The sequence below is a fragment of the Oncorhynchus kisutch genome, linkage group LG20, assembly GCF_002021735.2.
Source record: "Oncorhynchus kisutch isolate 150728-3 linkage group LG20, Okis_V2, whole genome shotgun sequence".
NCBI classification, from domain to species: Eukaryota; Metazoa; Chordata; class Actinopteri; order Salmoniformes; family Salmonidae; genus Oncorhynchus; species Oncorhynchus kisutch.
Genome location: NC_034193.2, coordinates 44,919,452 through 44,939,239, shown reverse-complemented (window position 1 = coordinate 44,939,239; position 19,788 = coordinate 44,919,452). Strand labels below are relative to the sequence as shown.

Genomic DNA, 19,788 nt, shown 5'->3' with positions numbered 1-19,788 from the left:
TTTTTAGTCTGTGTGGGGGGTTTACTACTGACAGATGGAACCTCAGACCCCCCCCCCCCGCACTCTCACAAGAGACTGTCTGGGTGTATCTTAACAAGCAACCATCCCAACTCAAAGCTACTGCTCCTTCACTACCACAAAAATCTATAGCCCCTCTTAACCTTTAGTACTGTCAGTTCTCTCAACTACCCTGTAGCACATAAAACAAGGCCACTAAACACACACCTCATCAGTCAAATGGTTAAATCTCCGCCACATCACGTCTTTCCAACGTGTTTCTTGGATGTCTTTTTCATGAAGTCTCATAACGTTTGATTTTCAAGTCCTGGAACTCAATACAGGAGGTTGAACAACCTCTTCTGTAGTCCACTTGTGTGTTCCACACACAGCCCTCCCCCGCTGTAAACACAGTCATCACACAATGGCAGCACGTAGCTAACCTCTGACCTGGGCGATTCCCAGAACCCTTCAAAGCCAGGCGCGCTCACTCCATCACCGAGCCAATCACAATGGCTCCTTATGCACCAGGGCCTGCCCTCTTGACCATCATCCTTTTCGCTCAGGCCTTTTCTTCTCTTTCGGTGTAATTAACCATTGAGAGTGGGGGACAGGAGGCCATAATTACACGTTTGGCTAGGAGTGATTCTCCATTGAGGGTTTAATGGAATTTACAGTGCGTCTCATTATAATGGTTTATTTAATTGACTCTCCTTTGCACATCAAATAGTGTTTTTAAGGCTTTAGCAACCCCAAAGGGTCTAGTATTGCAGTTTGTTTGCTCCCCATCTCGCTCTCACACTCATTTGCACTCTCTAATTCTCTGTACCATTCTCTGACTCGCTCATTCTCCATTCATTCCCTATTTCATTCTCTACCTTTACTGTGCCTCTCGCTCTCTGGGTGTTCCTACTATCTCTCAATCTCCCCTCCAAGTCTTTGGTGTATGACAGTGTCACACGTATCACCTGCTATCTCTCCCATCAGATATGCAGGTGAATCTCCCATATATTAAAAAAAAGAGAGAATTATCTCACAAATGATGGTGCTAGGGTACTTGACTAGACAGCATTTTAATATGGCTTTCTCTCATCCTGGTGAAGGGATTTGGTTTCCCCTCGCCTCGGAAATCTCCCACAAAGCACTTTAGCGTCCGTTATGGATTAAAAAGGAACTCTTCCCCAAAAAGGAAAAGACTAATGTTTTGCTCAATCTCTTTGTTTTGAGCTGAGACGTCCTATCGCATCGTAACCGCCACTCATGCTCACACACACTCTCTCGTGCACACACACACACACACACACACACACACACACCTACTCTCTCCCGAGATTATTCCAAAGATGGCTACACATTACCCAGCTGGCTGGAATAACAGCAATTTCACATCATAGACTAGATGAACTGTGATCATTTACACACACCACATAGTGCTTTAATAGCTATTTCATTGTGTTGTAAAAGCACCCGTGTTGTCATAAACGGAGGCTACTGGAGAAGAGAGTGGAACACACACCGAACCCCCGACACACTCGCATAATGTGGGATATCCACACTCACAACGTACACCCACACACCCTCCCCCCCTACGTCATAGAAGCTGTGATTCATAGTGAGAGAGAGGCTGCCGGCCTCTGTGTGAGCAGTAACAGCCCAGCAGTCCATCTGCTTCCTCTAATGGATTCAGAGCAGCAGTGAACAATGAGAGAGGCTGAATTGGATGAACGGGGGGGGCACCAGAGAAAGGGAGGGGGGGCGAGGGACAGGTTGAAGGGAGAGAATGCAATGGCTGAGCGGAGGTAGAAACTGAACAGGAGAGGGTGGGCATTGTGAAAGGCAAGAGAGTAGGACGAAGGAGAGGGAGGCAGAGAGGAGCAGGACGAAGGAGAGGGAGAGAGCCGAGGGGTGGGGTGGGTTGTGAGGACGCAGCACCCTGCCTGCTGATTGGCTGTGACTGCGTCAGGCGGGCGTGGGCTGAATTGAATCAGATATGTGCGTCACCCACTGCCTGCCTCAGCTCCCAACCAGCTAGCTAGCTCCTGCTGCTGGAGGGTCCAGCTCTGACCAGAGAGGGAGGTTGATCAGTATGCAGTTTGTGTGAGTGCGAGAACCTGGCTGTGTCTGCGCGTATTTGAAGAATATTGAGAGTGTGTGTGTCAGAGGCACAGGGTTGCACAGCTCATGTGCAGAGGGTGCTCTCTTTACAGAAACGGTGTTGGCAGTGGGACAGGCCATTGGCAGGCTGAGGGAATACGTGGGCCTGCCTGCAGTGTTTGCTTTAACCCAATGCTGCTGTAGCGCAGGACAGCTAGTCAGCCACATCAGTCCTCTACTGTTCTTTTGTGTGGGATTCTACACAGTCCCACCCTGTTAGATTTCTCTGGAGCCACAACTTGGTCAATATGAACCAATGACAGATAAGCTGCAGTTGTCCTAATTGGTCAGACTGCTATGACCTCGAATGTCATTGTGTGCATTTGTATGCGTGTCTTGGCACGAGTCCTGACGGTGGCTCCTGTGTTCCCAGGAGAGTGACATCTGTTCCCTGCTAATCTGTTCCCTGCTAATCTGCATCGCTCCTGTGCCAATCCATTCGCTTTCTCTCTCGCGCTCCCGCTCCTCTCTTGGCTGTCTATGATTGTCTTCTCTCTTTTCTTTCTCCTCCCCTGAGGCATAGCTGCCAGCCAGTTGTTTTTAAAACCGGCCTATGAATTGTCCTCTGTAGCCACCTAGGGAGTATAGAACCACAACAAACAGTATTCACAGTCACCAAACTGATGTAGCAGCTCAGCGCAGCACTGAGGTCAGGAAGTGTTGTGAGACAATATGGCTGCCGTGCTCTTCTGCTCAGCATGGACAGGGAGCATACCATATCAGATATGTAGGGTGTTAACCTCTTTCCAATGCAGTTGCTTAATGCTCACACACGCTTGTGCTCCATATGCCTTGGTGCGGACACACACACACACGCGCGCAGACAAACACACACACCTGTGCTTCCGTAAGCCTCTGTGCCTTTTCCACTCCAGCCCTCGCGGATAGCTCTTAGCCTGTCCACCCAGAGGGCTCGGCTAAGCTCCTTTTAGCTACAGTAGGCTGACCCAGTAGGTCCTGCTAGTACCGACTGCTAATACCACTCAGTCTGGGCAAGGCTTGATTAGAGGGCTGTTCTCTCTGGGGAACTAATAGACCGAAGAATGCACAGGGCCAGGCAGAGGTGAGTGTGTGTGTGTGAGAGAACTTGCCCTTTCATGTTGTCTGGGCTGTCTGTCGGTGGTGTTCAAGCACAGGCCGGCTCATAGTGAAGGTTATTACTAAGACGCTACTTTGGAAATGCTAACCACGTTTTGCTTGATTTCTCCTTAGTAAATAAGGGAAATGTTTTCAATCCATGTTATACGGGTGTCAGATATTTGGGGTGTAATGTTTTTGAGACTAAAACCTTGCCATATGTATTTAAGGTTAGAGGTCATTTAATGTTTCAACCTGTGAACATCGGTTCAAATGATCAGTGTGTTCATGTCGCACTCGATCAGGGATATAATACTAACCTCATTCAACCAACAATGTTGTCTTGTAAAGTACAGTGGATTAGTGATGTGTGCTGTGCAGCATTAGCTAATACCTTGCTTCCTGTGTTGTTTGCGTCCTCCTCCAGAGCCAGCTAAGCCCAGCCCCGGTCCCCTCCACCACCCCACCACCTGTGTGACCCTGCCCCAGGCCTCACACCCCCCCTCCTCGTCCTCTTCAGTCAGAACCAATGGGAAGCGCGCCCCCCCTACCACCCAGCAAACACCACCGCAGCAGACCCCACCTCAGCCTCCGTCGTCGTCCTCAGGCCCCCGCTACCCACCCCGTGAGGTGCCCCCGCGTTTCCGCCAGCAGGAGCACAAGCAGCTACTGAAGAGGGGCCAGCCACTGCCAGTCGGAGCCCTGAGTAGCCTCACCGTGACCCCTGCCTCTGACCCGCTCACCCCCGGTGCCCCCGCTGCTTCTTCCTCCACAGGCAAGCGCCACACAGGTCAGTTCCCTGCTTATTGCGTCTTACCCTTGGCTCCTTGGCTAGATCTGGTTCCCCAGTAGGAATGTGTCCTGTTTCTCCGTGTAACTTGATAGAGAAGCTGATGTTACTAAATTGGTCCCATGACATGAAGTGTCACAGGTCATCGTGGGAGATGGGCGAGGCTGTTCAACACAGGGCTCTACGCTGACCTTTACAAGGCACACGTGTGCGCTTAACATGAAAGAAATGTAGGCGCACACAAATACATTTAGGAGCGCTACGAATAATATTTGAAATATTGAAGCTATAATCCCAAAATGTTCTAGGAAATTCAAATTCCAGGTCGACAGCAATTATTTAGGCCCATATGCGAGAAATGTTTGCGGTGTTAGAGCCCTGCAACAGGTTGAGGAAGAATGGAGCGAATCGCAAATCCGTATGATGGGTCCATCTGTGGGTCAGTCCAAAAAGCCTTTTTGTTACTGCCCCTGTTCTCTCTATACTCGATCACTGACATTGGGGAATTGATGATGGTGTTACTCTGAGAATCTCCTCCACTCTGACCCATTGGTTCACCTGTGTTTCTACATGGGCTCTGTGCACTGCAGAGAGGCTTTCGCTTGACCCTATTGAAATATGGCCGTGGTGGTGTTGAGCCACTGAGTAGGTGCTGTGGCGATTGGAGAGCGCTCGGGACTTTTACCGCCTGCGGTCACCTTTAAAAAAAAATGTAATAAACTCCCCAGCGACGGGGTCTGTGGACTGCGGAGAAACCTGCCAGTGGGCTTTAATTTAGGGCGAAAGAGAGCGAGTGGGTGGACAAACAATATGAGCCTTGAGTAGATATTTCTCCAGCATCGTTTTTCCTCCAGTTAGGCAGTGGAGGCGTGCTGTCACTGCAAGCTGTCTGGGGAACTACTGTGTTAGCCTACCGTCTTCCTTTCTGTGCCTTGACCCTGCAGCTTTTCTCTGACCGCCACCGGTCTTCACATCCCAATGGAAGGTAGTTCAACCAACACCTCTTATCTATTCTCTTTTATTGACGTGGTTTACCTCCGTGTTAAATGCAGAACATGCAGATAACCACACCGTGAATTGTTGTACGGCACTTAGAGGCGGAGGGAGACGAAGAGCTTGCTGCGGGTGTCTGTTCACATACCGTTTTATTTTACTCCTCTCTACCCCTCCCTCTTTGGTGCTGTCTTCCATTACTGACTCCCATGTTTACTCTGAGGGGGCTGCCTGCAGCATCACTGTAAACACAATTTCTCTGCAGAGCCCTGGGCAGCACAGGGCATTACAGACAAATGTTGCCACACACACACACGCACTCAAGCGCACACACTGATGGTCTGATAACCTTTTTTTCTTTTTACTGACTGGCTGGACAGCTCTCCCAGGGGCCCTCTGCGCAACACCGCCCCAGGCAGTAGAGGCCCGAGCTGGGGAAGGCTTTAAGTCCCTGGGGGTCCCTGGGGGCTTCTGATCAACTGTCCTTCCCTCTGTCTGCCTTGTCATAAATAGCTTTTTTCCCCTACAGCTGTACTCTACTGCCAATTACAGAAAGAGATACAACATTAGTTATGGCATTGACTGTAAGGAATACAGATTTGGGATGGATGCAGTTTTGAGAAGCATGCATTTGATTTCGGTATCGAGCATCACTCATGTTTACGAGGAAACGTTTTTTTTTTTTCCTGCCCGCATGGTACAAAATTCATGCAAACGTGGGGCCAATCTAATTTGTCCCCAGGCTGAATGTGCGACACTATGTATGTAGATGAGCTCTGCTTTTGTGGTCAGCTTCCCTTTGACCTCCCTGCTAGTGAAGTCATCATGGTTCACAGTACAGAGAGGACACGCTTCCAGCCCCAAGAGGCCTGCTGTGACTGGACAAGAGTCAGTGAGGAGATCCACTGTTACTGCCTTGACCCAGTTAAGTCCTCTCACATCTGTCTGCCCACAGGCCCAGCTGGCTACACACTAGGCCTGGATGGTCACAACACAATCAACCAATTCAATAATGAATTAATTTTATCTGACCATCTGACCAAAAATGCACAAGACTCGAGTGAGAGAACAACAATGCATTAAAAATCATAGTGAACACAAACACAAGTCATAGGCCTATTTCCATTGTGGTCCTCATTAGACACAACCCCCTCCCCCCTCTCCAATACAACAGCTGATGGCATTACAGCCCAGTGAGTGCTGCAGCCTCTATGGCCTTCGTCTTGTAGCATAGCAGGTGCTGTAGTGGGGGTCTGAGATGCAAGCCGTGCTGTGGGAAACGCACTCAGTCCTCTACAACAGCTGGTTCATTCATGGCTCTCTGTCTCCTAAGCCCCTGGGTGACGTAGCATGTGGCCAGAAGGAATACTGTTGGCTAGATGTTGTTAACATGCGTTGGCCCTGCCGCCCTTCTCATTTGGGCCCTTGGCTTTGTCTTCAAATGCCTGGATGGGGTGGCATATTTGTTATTTTGATTCCAGTTGCAGACATAGCGTGTTTGTCTGCGCATAAAGACCAATACGTAACACGTCCCATTGACGACTGTTCAGCCAGGTATTCCCATCAGTGATCACTGCCTAATGTGCTTTAGCCGTAAGGCTATTCCTTTGACCATCGTTGTCAGGGCCACGTAAGTGAAGAATGTTGAGGTGCAGTGCTGTGAAAGTATTTGCCCCTTCCTGATTTCTTTGTTTTCTTTCACATTTGTCACACTTCAATGTTTCAGTTCATCAAACCAATTTTAATATTACACAAAGATGACACAATGCAGATTTTAAGCAATACATTTATTTATTAAGGGAAAAAAGCTATCCGAAGCTTTGTGGTCCTATGTGACAAAGAAATTGTCCCCCCCCTTGTTAAAATCATGAATTTACTGTGGTTAATCACATTTTCTGCAAAGCTGAGTTTTCAATTTCACAAGCCACACCCAGGCCTGATTACTGCCAGACCTGTTGAATCAAGAAATCACTTGAACCTGTCTGACAAAGTGAAGTAGGCCAAACGATCTCAAAAAGCAAGACATCATGCCGCGATCCCAAAAAATTCAGGAACAGGATTACAAAGCCATTTCTAAAGCTTTGGGACTCCAGCGAACCACGGTGAGAGCCATTATCCACAAATGGAGAACATTTGGAACAGTGGTGAACCTTCCCCAGGAGTGGCTGGCCTACCAAAATTACCCCAAGAGCGCAGCGACAACTCATCCAAGAGTTCACAAAAGAACCCACAACAACATCTAAAGAACTGCAGGCCTCACTTGCCTCAGTTGAGGTCAGTGTTCATGACCCAACCATAAGAAAGAGACTGGGCAAAAATGGCATCCATGGCAGAGTTCCAAGGTGAAAACCACTGCTGACCAGAAATAACAATCGCGTCTCACTTTTGGCAAAAAACATCTTGATGATCCCCAAGGCTTTTGGGAAAATATTCTGTGGATTGGCAAGACAAAAGTTAACCTTTTTGGAAGGTCCTGTTACATCTGGTGTAAAAGTAACACAGCATTTCAGAAAAAGAACATCATACCAACAGTCAAATATGGTGGTGGTGTGATGGTCTGGGGCTGCTTCAGGACCTGGACGACTTGCTGTGATTGATGGAACCATGAATTCTGCTCTCTACCAAAAAATCCTGAAGGAGAATGTCCGGTCACCAGTTCGTGACCTCAAGCTGAAGCACACTTGGGTTCTGCAGCAGGACAATGATCCAAAACACACTAGCAAGTTCAAACGCTTGATTGCAGTTGCCGAGGGTGGCACAACCAGCTGTTAGGTTTAGGGGGCAATTACTTTCACATAGGGCCATGAAGGTTCGGATAGCTTTTTTACCTTAATAAATAAAATCATCACTTAACCCAAGTAAACACAAATTGCAGTTATCTTTGTGTAATATTTAAATTAGTTTGACCTGAAACATTTAAGTGTGACAAATGTGCAAATCAGGAAAGGGGCAAATACCTTTTCACAGCACTATATGCAGGACACTGATTCCACTAGTCAATGGAGTTGGCCAGACTAGGCTAGAGAGAATGCTAGCCTCTCTCTCGCCCGCCCCGCTCTCTCTTTCCCCTCTCCTCCAGCCCCTAGTGGCCTCATTAGCCCAGACTCTGCCAGGGAACCAAGAGGAAACTACCTCTCTGGTTTTAAACCCTCCTGTGCCCACTCTCACTCCTTTTCTCTCTTTTTTCCTCTCTGTGTGTCTCCATTTCTGGAAAACAAACCAGAATCTTTGGATCCCGGAGACCGGAACTCAGAAGTTCCTGAAAGGGGAAAGAGGGTCTATTCTGAGGACAAAGGGGATTAAATGGTGCATTTACTGCTTGTGGTGCGTCACGGTGCGGTTTGGCAAGAGATAATGTGGTGAATTGGCAGTGTTGAATGAATGGGAGAATAATGGCATCCGGTTCGGTCCCATTCGTGTGGCTCCTGGCTGCATTTCACAGCTAGCTCCAAGGCTACGCTATTGCTCAAGATGTTGATTACAGGCACTTAATCCTTTTTGGTGCACCGTGTCTTTCTTTTTCTTCATACATGCCGTCTCTCTGTGTCTCTCCCTTTGCCACTGTCAACCCCTCCCCCCTTCTCCCCGTCACCCTGGCTTTCATAGGGAGAGAAAGGCAGTGTCTAACTTTTGGCTGCCTGCTAGTAGCATCCTCATTATCAGCAGCAGCCTGATCTCCTGGTAGTTGTTTCCCCGGCAGGGCTAGCATCAGTTGCCTTGTCTTATTCTGAGTAGTAGGCTAGTGCTCTATGATAGGAAGCTGAGCTGCTATATGAAGTGATTTTGTAGATGTGTGCGTGCTGTCACAGCACTGCATCTTTGGTATCAGGGAGCTGCATCAGAACCAAAGAACAGAAGCCGTATTGTTTTTTCTGTCGCCACTATTCATTCAGCGAGCACCATCGTTACCCACTGCCCTCCTAATTGGGACCAGAATGGAAGCAGCTAGACATTACTGACGGCTGAACAGAGACGGAATAGAATTGTCCCCATTTTTTTCCTTGTTGCCTTAGCTTTGGTTTTGTCCCCCGTTTCTCTCGCACAGACACTCACCTTTTTCCCCGACACAGGAAGATTTCTCACTAATCTATTGGAATGCCTACCAGAAATAAGGTTGTACAGAGTTGTAAGGAAAAGAGTGGGCAAGGTTGAGTAGACATACACATTACGCAGCCAGCCAGCCTCAATTTCTTGGCATCGTATCAAGGAAGCAGTTGCGATGCTTTGCAGCGAACAGTAGCAGACATATTGAATGGAGGATGGCGATGGCTGTAGCGCCTCACAGCATGGTGTTGCAGCAGCACCACCTCTCTTCAGGTATTTTTCCACTCTACCCCTGACCCCCTTCTTTACAGCTGCCATCAGCTCTTATCTCTTCTTCTCTCTCTACTCCGGGGTTGTTTTGTTTCGCTCGTGGAGTTGTATCTGTGACGGGCAGTGACGGAAGAAAAAAACAAGGCTGAACTGCACGCTTTTCTATGTATTATATGATTGATTTATCATGCAACCTATTATGCCCCTTCAGAGAGAGTGTGCGAGGGGGGGGGCAAATAAATGAAAGGGAGAAAGCAGAGGGCAGAGCGAGACGTTCTTGCTGCAGGCAGCAGCCTCTGAGCTCTTGGCTGAGTTTCAGGTCTGCCCGATAAAATGGCGTTCCTTGCTGCTCGGCGGGCTTGAAGACAGACAGAGGGAGAGGGGGAGCGACGCTTGTGTGCGTTAGATACTGCTCAAAAAAATAAAGGGAACACTTAAACAACACAATGTAACTCCAAGTCAATCACACTTCTGTGAAATCAAACTGTCCACTGTTTGAAGCAACACTGATTGACAATACATTTCACATGCTGTTGTGCAAATGCAATAGACAACAGGTGGAAATTATAGGCAATTAGCAAGACACACCCAATAAAGGAGTGCTTCTGCAGGTGGTGATCACAGACCACTTCTCAGTTCCTATGCTTCCTGGCTGATGTTTTGGTCACTTTTGAATGCTGGCGGTGCTTTCACTCTAGTGGTAGCATGAGACGGAGTCTACAACCCACACAAGTGGCTCAGGTAGTGCAGCTCATCCAGGATGGCACATCAATGCCAGCTGTGGCAAGAAGGTTTGCTGTGTCTGTCAGCGTAGTGTCCAGAGCATGGCGGCGCCACCAGGAGACAGGCCAGTACATCAGGAGACGTGGAGGAGGCCATAGGAGGGCAACAACCCAGCAGCAGGACCGCTACCTCCGCATTTGTGCAAGGAGGAGCAGGAGGAGCACTGCCAGAGCCCTGCAAAATGACCTCCATCAGGCCACAAATGTGCATGTGTCTGCTCAAACGGTCAGAAACAGACTCCATGAGGGTGGTATAAGGGCCTGACGTCCACAGGTGGGGGTTGTGCTTACAGCTCAACACTGTGCAGGACGTTTGGCATTTTCCAGAGAGCACCAAGATTGGCAAATTCCCCACTGGCGCCCTGTGCTCTTCACAGATGAAAGCAGGTTCACACTGAGCACATGTGACAGTCTGGAGATGCTGTGGAGAACGTTCTGCTGCCTGCAACATCCTCCAGCATGACCGGTTTGGCGGTGGGTCAGTCATGGTGTGGGGTGGCATTTCTTTGGGTGGCCGCACAGCCCTCCATATGCTCGCCAGAGGTAGCCTGACTGCCATTAGGTACCGAGATGAGCTCCTCAGACCCCTTGTGAGACCATATGCTGGTGCGGTTGGCCCTGGGTTCCTCCTAATGCAAGACAATGCTAGACCTCATGTGGCTGGAGTGTATCAGCAGTTCCTGCAAGAGGAAGGCATTGATGCTATGGACTGGCCCGCCCGTTCCCCAGACCTGAATCCAATTGAGCACATCTGGGATGTCATGTCTCGCTCCATCCACCACCTCATCAGGAGCATGCCCAGGTGTTGTAGGGAGGTCATACAGGCACGTGGAGGCCACACACACTACTTAACCTCATTTTGACTTGTTTTAAGGACATTACATCAAAGTTGGATCAGCCTGTAGTGTGGTTTTCCACTTTAAATTTGATTTCCATTGATCATTTTTGTGTGATTTTTGTCAGCACATTCAACTATGTAAAGAAAAAAGTATTTAATAAGAATATTTCATTCACTCAGATCTAGGATGTGTTATTTTAGTGTTCCCTTTATTCTTTTGAGCAGTGTATATGTATGTATACACACACACACACCTAGCAGCCTTGCAGGTACATGGATTGACATTGTGGGTGTTAGCGTCAGTGAAACAATGAGCTTTTGTATGTTAGGTTAGCGGTTAGCTATCTCTGCGATTTGACTGAAAGGCAGGCAGGTGTACGGCACCAAAACAATGGCGTTGAAATGGTGCCAAACCTACCAAAGCAAAATCCTGCCAAAGACACTGAATCTCTCACACACCCACACAGGGCTCTCTGTTGGAACGACTCCTAAAATATCCACGTCATGCAAAACCTCATTGGTTGTTGTGGGCGCTGGCCACTGACATTAGATGGTGTGTACTGACTTTGATGTGTTTGTTCTCGAAGGCCATGAGGAAGAGGTTGTGGTTCAGTTGTGGGTTTAAGATGTTACTTACCGGGACTATTTAAATCAATTGAGAGTTATGATCAATGTGGTATGGATATATGTATTCCTAAGTGAACAAAGCCATAGAAAAGTTGTCCCAAATGGCACCCTATTTCCTTTTTATAGTGCACTACTTTTGAACAGAGCATGTAGGTTGCTTACATAAGTATCCATGGTGTGCTTACATAAGGATCACTCAGCCTAATGCACTCTTTTGTTACATGGCTGGTCTGTCACTGTGCATTGTGGGATGTGTCTTGGAAGTGTAGCTCAGCTTGACCCTAGATGCCCCAGATGTTATTTTCTATTTGTGCAGTTTTGAAGGAGGGAGGGCGGGACCTAACGGCCGGCAGTGCGAGGGGCGGGACCTAACGGCCGGCTGACTTGTTTTTTTTTTCTCTCAATGTAGTAGGAGAAACTTTTAATGGGAAATCTTTTTTCAACATTGTTGAAGTTAGGATTTGAGATGGGAATTTTGTGGTACCTCTGGTTACACTTTCTAGGAAGTGTAGAGCTGATTGCAGACTCTCTCTCCTGTGTGTGTGTGTGTGTGTTCCTTTCTACACACACTGACGACCTTGTGTGATAAGGCAGTCTGAGAAGAGGAGATAAGTATGTTGAGGGGAAAATTGCATTTGGAGGGACTCGGAGGCGCGTTGCGCTGTATCTTAAGCCTAACCACATGTCAGTCAGTGTGTGTCTCAAACGGAAGCTAGTCCCCCACCCACTATTTGACAGGATTGTTTTGACCATAGCTTTATCTGTGATGGATAAACTCCAGGCAATCATGCAAATCACGGAACGGTCTGATAGAATCCAGTGGACTCCAATAGCGAGCTAATAGAGAAGGTAAGAATCTCCATTTGAAACGGGGTGATGACCAAATATGACCCACCCCACTGTTTCACACTGTCTAAGGAAAGCCAGAGGCTATACGTTTTCTAAATGTCTAAGACGACTTTGACATTGTAAATGCTTTTGTTTCATAGATAATATAGCTAGCAATGGGATACCATTTATTTTTGATATAACAATTGATGAGCTTATTGGATTTGTGAATTACAAAAACAAGTAGATTATAAGAATACAGCCTTCAACAATGTGCAGTTTCATAACGTAAGCAGGGTTGAGGTCAATCTCATTTCTATTCAGTCTGAATTGACTCGGCTTGAAATGCAATTGGCCCCGACCCTGCGCTAAAGTCATGAAGACGAGTGGGAACAACCGTGTTCTTAGGTCCTCTCTGTAGATAAGACCCGTTTTGTGGTTGGCTTTGCATGGTGGTTGGTGGATCAATACCTCCTCTCTTCTCTCCAGCAGCATTAATAAGGCCATTGATTACCTGCCTATTATTAGTTGTTACCGGGACTTGTTTTTCTCATCGGCGTTAATGAGTGTTTGTCTGTAGGCTGAGGCGATGTTCCACAGTGTGGGCTAGACTTATCTTGTTTTTCTCCTGCTCTTAGTATGAGGGAATATATTAAAATAAGCATTTGAAAGATACAATTGAAGAAGGCAGAGTAATGTGTGTACTCTGCAGTAAGGTCGACCGATTATGAGTTTTCAACGCCGATACCGATTATTGGATGACCAAAAAAGCCGATACCGACTAATCGGACATAATAGCCTCAAATAGCCTCAAATAAATAATGAAACATGTTCAATTTGGTTTAAATAATGCTGTGTTGAGGAAGAAAGTAAAAGTGCAATATGTGCCGTGCCATGTAAGAAAGCTAACGTTTAAGTTCCTTGCTCAGAACATGAGAACCTACGAAAGCTGGTGGTTCCTTTTACCTGGGAATATTGAAGACTCATGTTAAGAGGTTTTAGGTTGTGGTTATTATAGGAATTATAGGACTATTTCCCTTTGACTATTGTATGTTCTTATAGGCACTTTAGTATTGCAAGTGTAACAGTATAGCTGCCGTCCCTCTCCTCGCCCCTACCTGGGCTCGAACCAGGAACACAATGACAACAGCCACCATCGAAGCAGCGTTACCCATGCAGAGCAAGGGGAACAACCACTCCAAGGCTCAGAGCGAGTGACGTTTGAAACGCTATTAGCACGCGCTAACTAGCTAGCCATTTCACTTCAGTTACACCAGCCTCATCTCGGGAGGTGATGGGCTTGAAGTCATAAACAGCGCAATGCTTGACGCACAACGAAGAGCTGCTGGCAAAACGCACGAAAGTGCTGTTTGAATGTTTACGCGCCTGCTTCTGCCAACCACCGTGTCAAATGTGTCGTTCTGCCCCTGAACGAGGCAGTTAATCCACCATTCCTGGGCCATTGGAAATAAGAATGTGTTCTTAACTGACTTGCCGTTAAATAAAGATTAAATAAAGGTGTAAAAAAAAAAAATCTGCCAAATCGGTGCCCAGAAATACCGATTTACGATTGTTATGAAAACTTGAAATCGTCCCTAATTAATCGGTCGACCTCTACTCTGCAGTCTGCACAGTATCAGTGTCGCTGGGTCTAGTGCTTTGTGGGGACCTGCTGGAGCGTAGGGAGTGATGGAGGGAGCCATCTTGGTTTCATTCCAATAAGTGAGCAGCTTTCCACTTGGGCTTCCCTTCACAGCCACAGCTAGGGAAGACTGATGGGCCTCTCAGTTCAGGAGGAGCAGGTGGGAGGAAAGGGAGAGGGTTCCATTTCACCCACTCACATAGAGGGAGAGTAGGACGGAAGGAGTGTTAGGGGGAGTGAAAGTAGGAGAGGGAGGGCTCCTATCGCTCACCCAGCCACTCCACATCTGACTGCCCCAAAGCAGGAATATATGGATTTGCCATAGCTAATAGGATATGGGGCACGGTCTGCTGTACATTCTGATTATGGCAGGCATCTGACTGGAGAACAGACCAGGAGAGCGTGACTGTCGTTCTCCTCTGACTGCTGCCATGTCGGATGGTAACAGTTTAACCAACCAAGGGGAGACAGTACAATGACTTCTTCTAGGAGCTGAGGGAGTTTATTACATGGTATTCTCACTCACTCACATATATATATATATATATATTATTTCTCTCTTTCTCCTCTAGACCTGCCCTTCCAGAGTGGTCCTGGTGCCCAGTATGAGAATCCCCACTGGGGAGCCTTACCACCAGCCACTGACCGCAGCACCACCAGTAGTAGCTGGGATCAAGTGATCATTGACGGGAGCGACACCGAGGCCTGGCCCTCCATCATTCGCAGCAGCGACAGCCGACCAGCGAATCCTTCAGAATGTGCCACAGCCGCTGACTGTACAAACCCAGAGACCAGCAGCAACATGAGCATAGCCGCGGGGGCTACTAGCCAGCAGGCCCACTACCCCTCTCTCAAAGCTAACGTCACTAACATGATGCAGCCTGGCGGTGGCCAGGGAGTTGGAGCCATCGGCAGCAGGGGCTGGGGCTCCGGATCAGGCCCCATCACCATGGGCCCCACTGAGGGAGCCAAACCCGATGGCCTAGGGCCCAACATGGGTCGGAGTGGAGGAGCACCCGGCTGGAACTCCCAACCCAGTTTTAGCCTGAACCTGAACCCCAACGCCAACCCCTCGGCCTGGCCCGTGCTGGGGCAAGAGGGGGCTGGAGGTGGCACCAACCCCGCCTCACTACCTCCCAACGGCAGCCTGGGCAACAGTAGCCTGGGAGGGGAAGAGAACAACAGCAGCAGCACCTGGGGAGGAATGATGAGCCCTGACGCCCCGTCCTCCAATAAGAATGTGTCTTTCAGCAGCATGGAACATCCTAACCTTAACACTGACGTACAAAACAGCCACCACACTAAGCAGCCACTTAGCCCCATCCACGGCCTGCCCGGCTGGGGTGGCCAGTCCCCTACTGAGTCCTCCCAGCTCAACGGAGACACAGGGAGCTCCGTCTGGGGCAACGGAGACACCAAGACTTCCGCTGACTCCAAAAACTCAGGCTGGGACTCGGCACCCTCCGGAGGCATGTCCGGCTGGGGCCACTCTGGCAGCGGAGGAGGCGGGAGTGGCGGTGGAGAAGGAGGCTGGGGAGGAGACTGGGGGAAGCCCTCCAGCGGTGGAGGCGAGGCCAAAGGAGGCTGGGATTCCTCAGATGGCCCAGCCCAGGACCAGCAGGTAAGCTCCTGGGGCCAGCCAACCCCGGCCCCGACTAGTGAGGGTAGCGGAAGCGGCGGCAGCATGGGGCGCTCCCACCGCAGGGACAGGACCGGTAGCGAGGACGGAGGCCCCCCTCCCCTGCCTCGGCAGGACCTGGACCCCCGGGTGCTCTGCAACACAGGCTGGGGCCAGACGCCCGTCCGCCAGCACACCTCCTGGGAGATGGAGGAGCAGCGCGCCGCCAACGAGAGGAAGACCAGCGAGATGAGGGGCGGTGCTGGAGGGGACACTTGGAAGGGCTCCAGCAGCCCCTCTTCCGGATCCCCACCGGACCCCCGGAACGGGGGAGCCAACCCCAACCTGGGACCATCTCAGAGGCCAGGCTCAGGGGGCTCCGGAGGCAAGAGCGAAGGCCCCTCAGGCTGGGGAGGCACTCCACCCTCAGGCTGGGGGGAGCAGCCTGTCAACAAGGCCCCCAACGGTTCGGTCAGTGGTTGGGGGGAGCCCATGGCCCAAGGCCAAAACACCACAAACAATGGCCCCAAGAGTGGAGTTCAATCCTGGGGCGTCCCTGAGGGGAAGTCCTCCCCTACCTGGGACGCCGGGCCAACCAAGACCCAGCAGAGCCAGTCCCAGAGCTGGGGAGAGGGTCCCAAGTCCTCCCACGGCTGGGGCTCCGGCCACGGAAGTGGCAGCCGTGGCTCCAATGGCTCCAACGGCTCCAATGGAGGAGAGTGGAGAGAACCGGCCGAGGTGAAGAAGAATGGATCCTCCAGCCACATGTGGGAAGGAGAAGGAGGAAATGGACGAGGAGGAGGAGGGTGGAAGGACAGCCCCAGAGGAGGTGGAGGAAATGGGGGCGGCTGGGCGTCAAAGCCTGCCCCTGCTGTTGGAGGTGGTGGCTGGGTGGAGACCCAGCATCCCAACGGCCCAGCACCAGGATGGGGCTCCAAGCCCCAGGAAAGCCACAACGGCCCAGCACCAGGATGGGGCTCCAAGCCCCAGGAAAGCCCCAACGGCCCAGCACCAGGATGGGGCTCCAAGCCCCAGGAAAGCCCCAACGGCCCGGCACCAGGATGGGGCTCCAAGCCCCAGGAAAGCCCCAATGGCCCAGCACAAGGATGGGGCTCCAAGCCCCAGGAAAGCCCCAACGGCCCAGCACAAGGATGGGGCTCCAAGCCCCAGGAAAGATCCAACGGCCCAGCACCAGGATGGGGCTCCAAGCCCCAGGAAAGCACCAACGGCCCAGCACCAGGATGGGGCTCCAAGCCCCAGGAAAGCCCCAATGGAAATAGTGAAGGTGTTGGAACAGGAGGAGGCAGCATGGGGTCCTGGGGCGGCCCTGCATCTGTAAGGCAGAGTTCCAACCCCGGCTGGGGCCCGGGGAGCTCCGGAGCCAAACCCGACCCAGCGATGGAGCCCACCGGCTGGGAGGAACCCTCTCCTCCCTCCATCCGCCGCAAGATGGAGATCGATGACGGCACGTCCACATGGGGAGACCCCAGCGCCTACAATAAGACCGTGAATATGTGGGACCGCAACAACCCCACTGGAGGTAACGGTAACCAAGGCAACGCCCCCACCCAGCCGCCGACCAGCAAGAGCAACGGAAGCATGGCCGTCAACAACAGCCACAACCACTCCTCCGTCCCCCCTAGCAATAACAATCACCATCACATGAACCACCACCCGCACCACGGACAGCCCCCGCCACACAGCCAGCACCACGGCAACAACAATGGATCCCCCAACACCGCCGCCCCGCACCAGGGCAGTGGACCCCAGGGCAGACCACCTATGGCCAACCCAGGTAAGAAACTGACCCCACTCACTTTTCTGAAATGTCTGTAAAACTGGTTATTCTGCACCGCTGTAATGTATTGTGGTATTCGCCCTGTGATTCACCTATACTGGAAAGACTACAAGTGAGAGACTTATGTCTGAGGAAATATCCAACTTTCAAGCATATATTTTTATAATTTTGTAAAAATTATAATTTTGTCATTGAATATTGGTGCGATTCATCGCTTTTTTTAAATAACAAATTGAGCGACATGGTTCAATTGTTTAAATTACATTTTGTTTGGGGTTTTCTGTGAGCTCAATGTGCACATTGCACAGTTTCTTTAGATATCAAACGGATGACACCCGAACTGTGCGACGTGTTAGGGAGTTTGGTAATTACCTACAATGACCATAATCCATTATGTGCCTCCTTGTCCTGTCTGTTTCTTTTACGCCTGCTACATAAGAGACCGAAGAATGTGTGATCAAGAGAGAGTTGCATAGCAAGGTCTCTCGACCTGAAAATGTGCCATCTAAGTGATTGATAGCTGCTATTCAGCAGTCATTATAGTATACCTTTATTTACTTTGAAGAACTACTAAAATAGTGGGTTTGTCAGACAGTATAGACAGCAGCTCTATAGAGATGAGATTATCACTTGGAATTAAAGTGAAATATTTGAGTAACGTGAATGAAGGTTCATAAGCAGTTAATGGGCAGTCACTACCATCATGGGACTTTTATTAATTGTTTTATTCTATGTTGCAGCATTCAACCCACATAATGCATAATGTATTCAACCCACATAATGCATTTAATGTTAAATTATTGGAATTGAAAATGTGTAGAAACCGAACCGACCTTAAAAAGCACTAATCGCTCAGCATTCTAGAACATGCACAGTGCCATGGCTTTTCAAGGCACCCCACTGCAAAGACAAACGCTTCAGTGAAAGCCGACTGTGGCACTGTTCTCGCTGAAAGGTTATGGATGAGTGAGACCAGTGCCCCCTGCTGTTTCTCTGTGTACAACCCCAGTAACCAGAGACTGATCAGCCAGGCTTGGCACACACTGCTCTGGTCTGCCTGCTCACAGTGCTCCTCGGTGGACTCAGCCAGCTCAGACAAGAGGGTCTGGGAGCTGGGCCAGGAGTGAAACAGTCACGGCTGTCCTCTTCTGCCTCTCGCCCTCTCTCTTGGCCGGACTCTTCTGTCGTAGGCTGAAAGCCCTCTGACTATATATAGCAGCATCATGGCACCGCATCAACCTATGCTTGCGTCCAAAATGGCACCCTATTCCCTATATAGTGCACTACTTTTGGCCAGAGCCCAAAGGGCCTTGGTCAAAAGTAATGCACTATATAGGGAATAGGGTGCCATTTGGTACACAGCCATACTGCCCCTGATTAACATGTAACAACTTGGCTCACTGTTTTACAAGGAGGAAAAGCCTGAGGATTGAGAGTAGAACGGGGTGTAGTGCAAGTGAATGAATGCAAGCTAGCACACACTGTTCCTCAGTAGTTTTATGGTTCCATTTTCATCAGTAATGGAACCAGTTGGCTGGCAGTAAAACTAGACTGACAGACTGCAACTGCTAACAATATGTCTGTTGATCACTGTTTGCTGGTCTTTTAAGTGAATATACTTGCAATAAAGTGACGCACACATCACTTTAAAGCATACATTTATCAATATGTCCTTCCCTCTCTCCTCCCAGGCTGGGGGGAGCTGCCCAGTGTCCAGCAGCCCAAGCCAGAAATGGCATGGGGGGAACCCGCTGGCCCCTCTCCTGCAGTGGACAACGGCACCTCTGCCTGGGGCAAACCCCCCGGTGTTCTTGGAGGCTGGAGCGATGGGGGGCACGAGCCCAATGGACCCTACAGGAGGGGCAACAACGGACCCTCTGGACCTCCACCCTGCAAGCCAGGTTAGGCCCACACACCGTTGGTGTACAAACATGGTTAACACTCACTTACTCATCAGTAAATAAAAACTACTCTATTGTGTTTGTAAGCACCTGAAAGCTTCTGTTAAAGATTTGCTTTTCTAGATGTCTTGAAGAACACGGTGTCACTGCTATTTCTGCTATTGCATACATTTTTATACTAGAAGGCAGACAAGAAAAGGAGGGACTTGTGTGACAATACTGGCACCAAGTGGTTGCATTCCAATTGCACGCAAAGGGGTTGCCCTTGATCTTTGCAAGCATTCAAAAGTCAAATCAAAGTGTATTGGTCACATGGTACAGTGAAATGCTTGCTTGTCTACGTGCTAAGGTTAGACTCGACTGCAGTATACTGGTACAGCAGAAACACAGATACTAGGTTAGCTTGATACTACTGTTTGGGCACTATTT

General features: G+C 49.7%; 1 protein-coding gene across 5 annotated transcripts in view; it reads left to right on the top strand.

Moving 5' to 3' along the window:
- Positions 1 to 19,788, top strand: part of LOC109865791 (trinucleotide repeat-containing gene 6C protein-like) — a 61,950-nt gene that overhangs the window by 18,024 nt on the left and 24,138 nt on the right. For 4 of the 5 annotated variants that reach the window (XM_020454234.2, XM_020454237.2, XM_020454236.2 and 1 more), the window contains exons 4-6: positions 3,656 to 4,018; positions 14,615 to 17,455; positions 19,150 to 19,359. In XM_020454234.2, coding sequence (XP_020309823.1) covers positions 3,656 to 4,018; positions 14,615 to 17,455; positions 19,150 to 19,359 — 3,414 coding nt within the window. The remainder of the gene's footprint in view (positions 1 to 3,655; positions 4,019 to 14,614; positions 17,456 to 19,149; positions 19,360 to 19,788) is intronic. The other variant, XM_031799562.1, reaches the window with a different exon arrangement.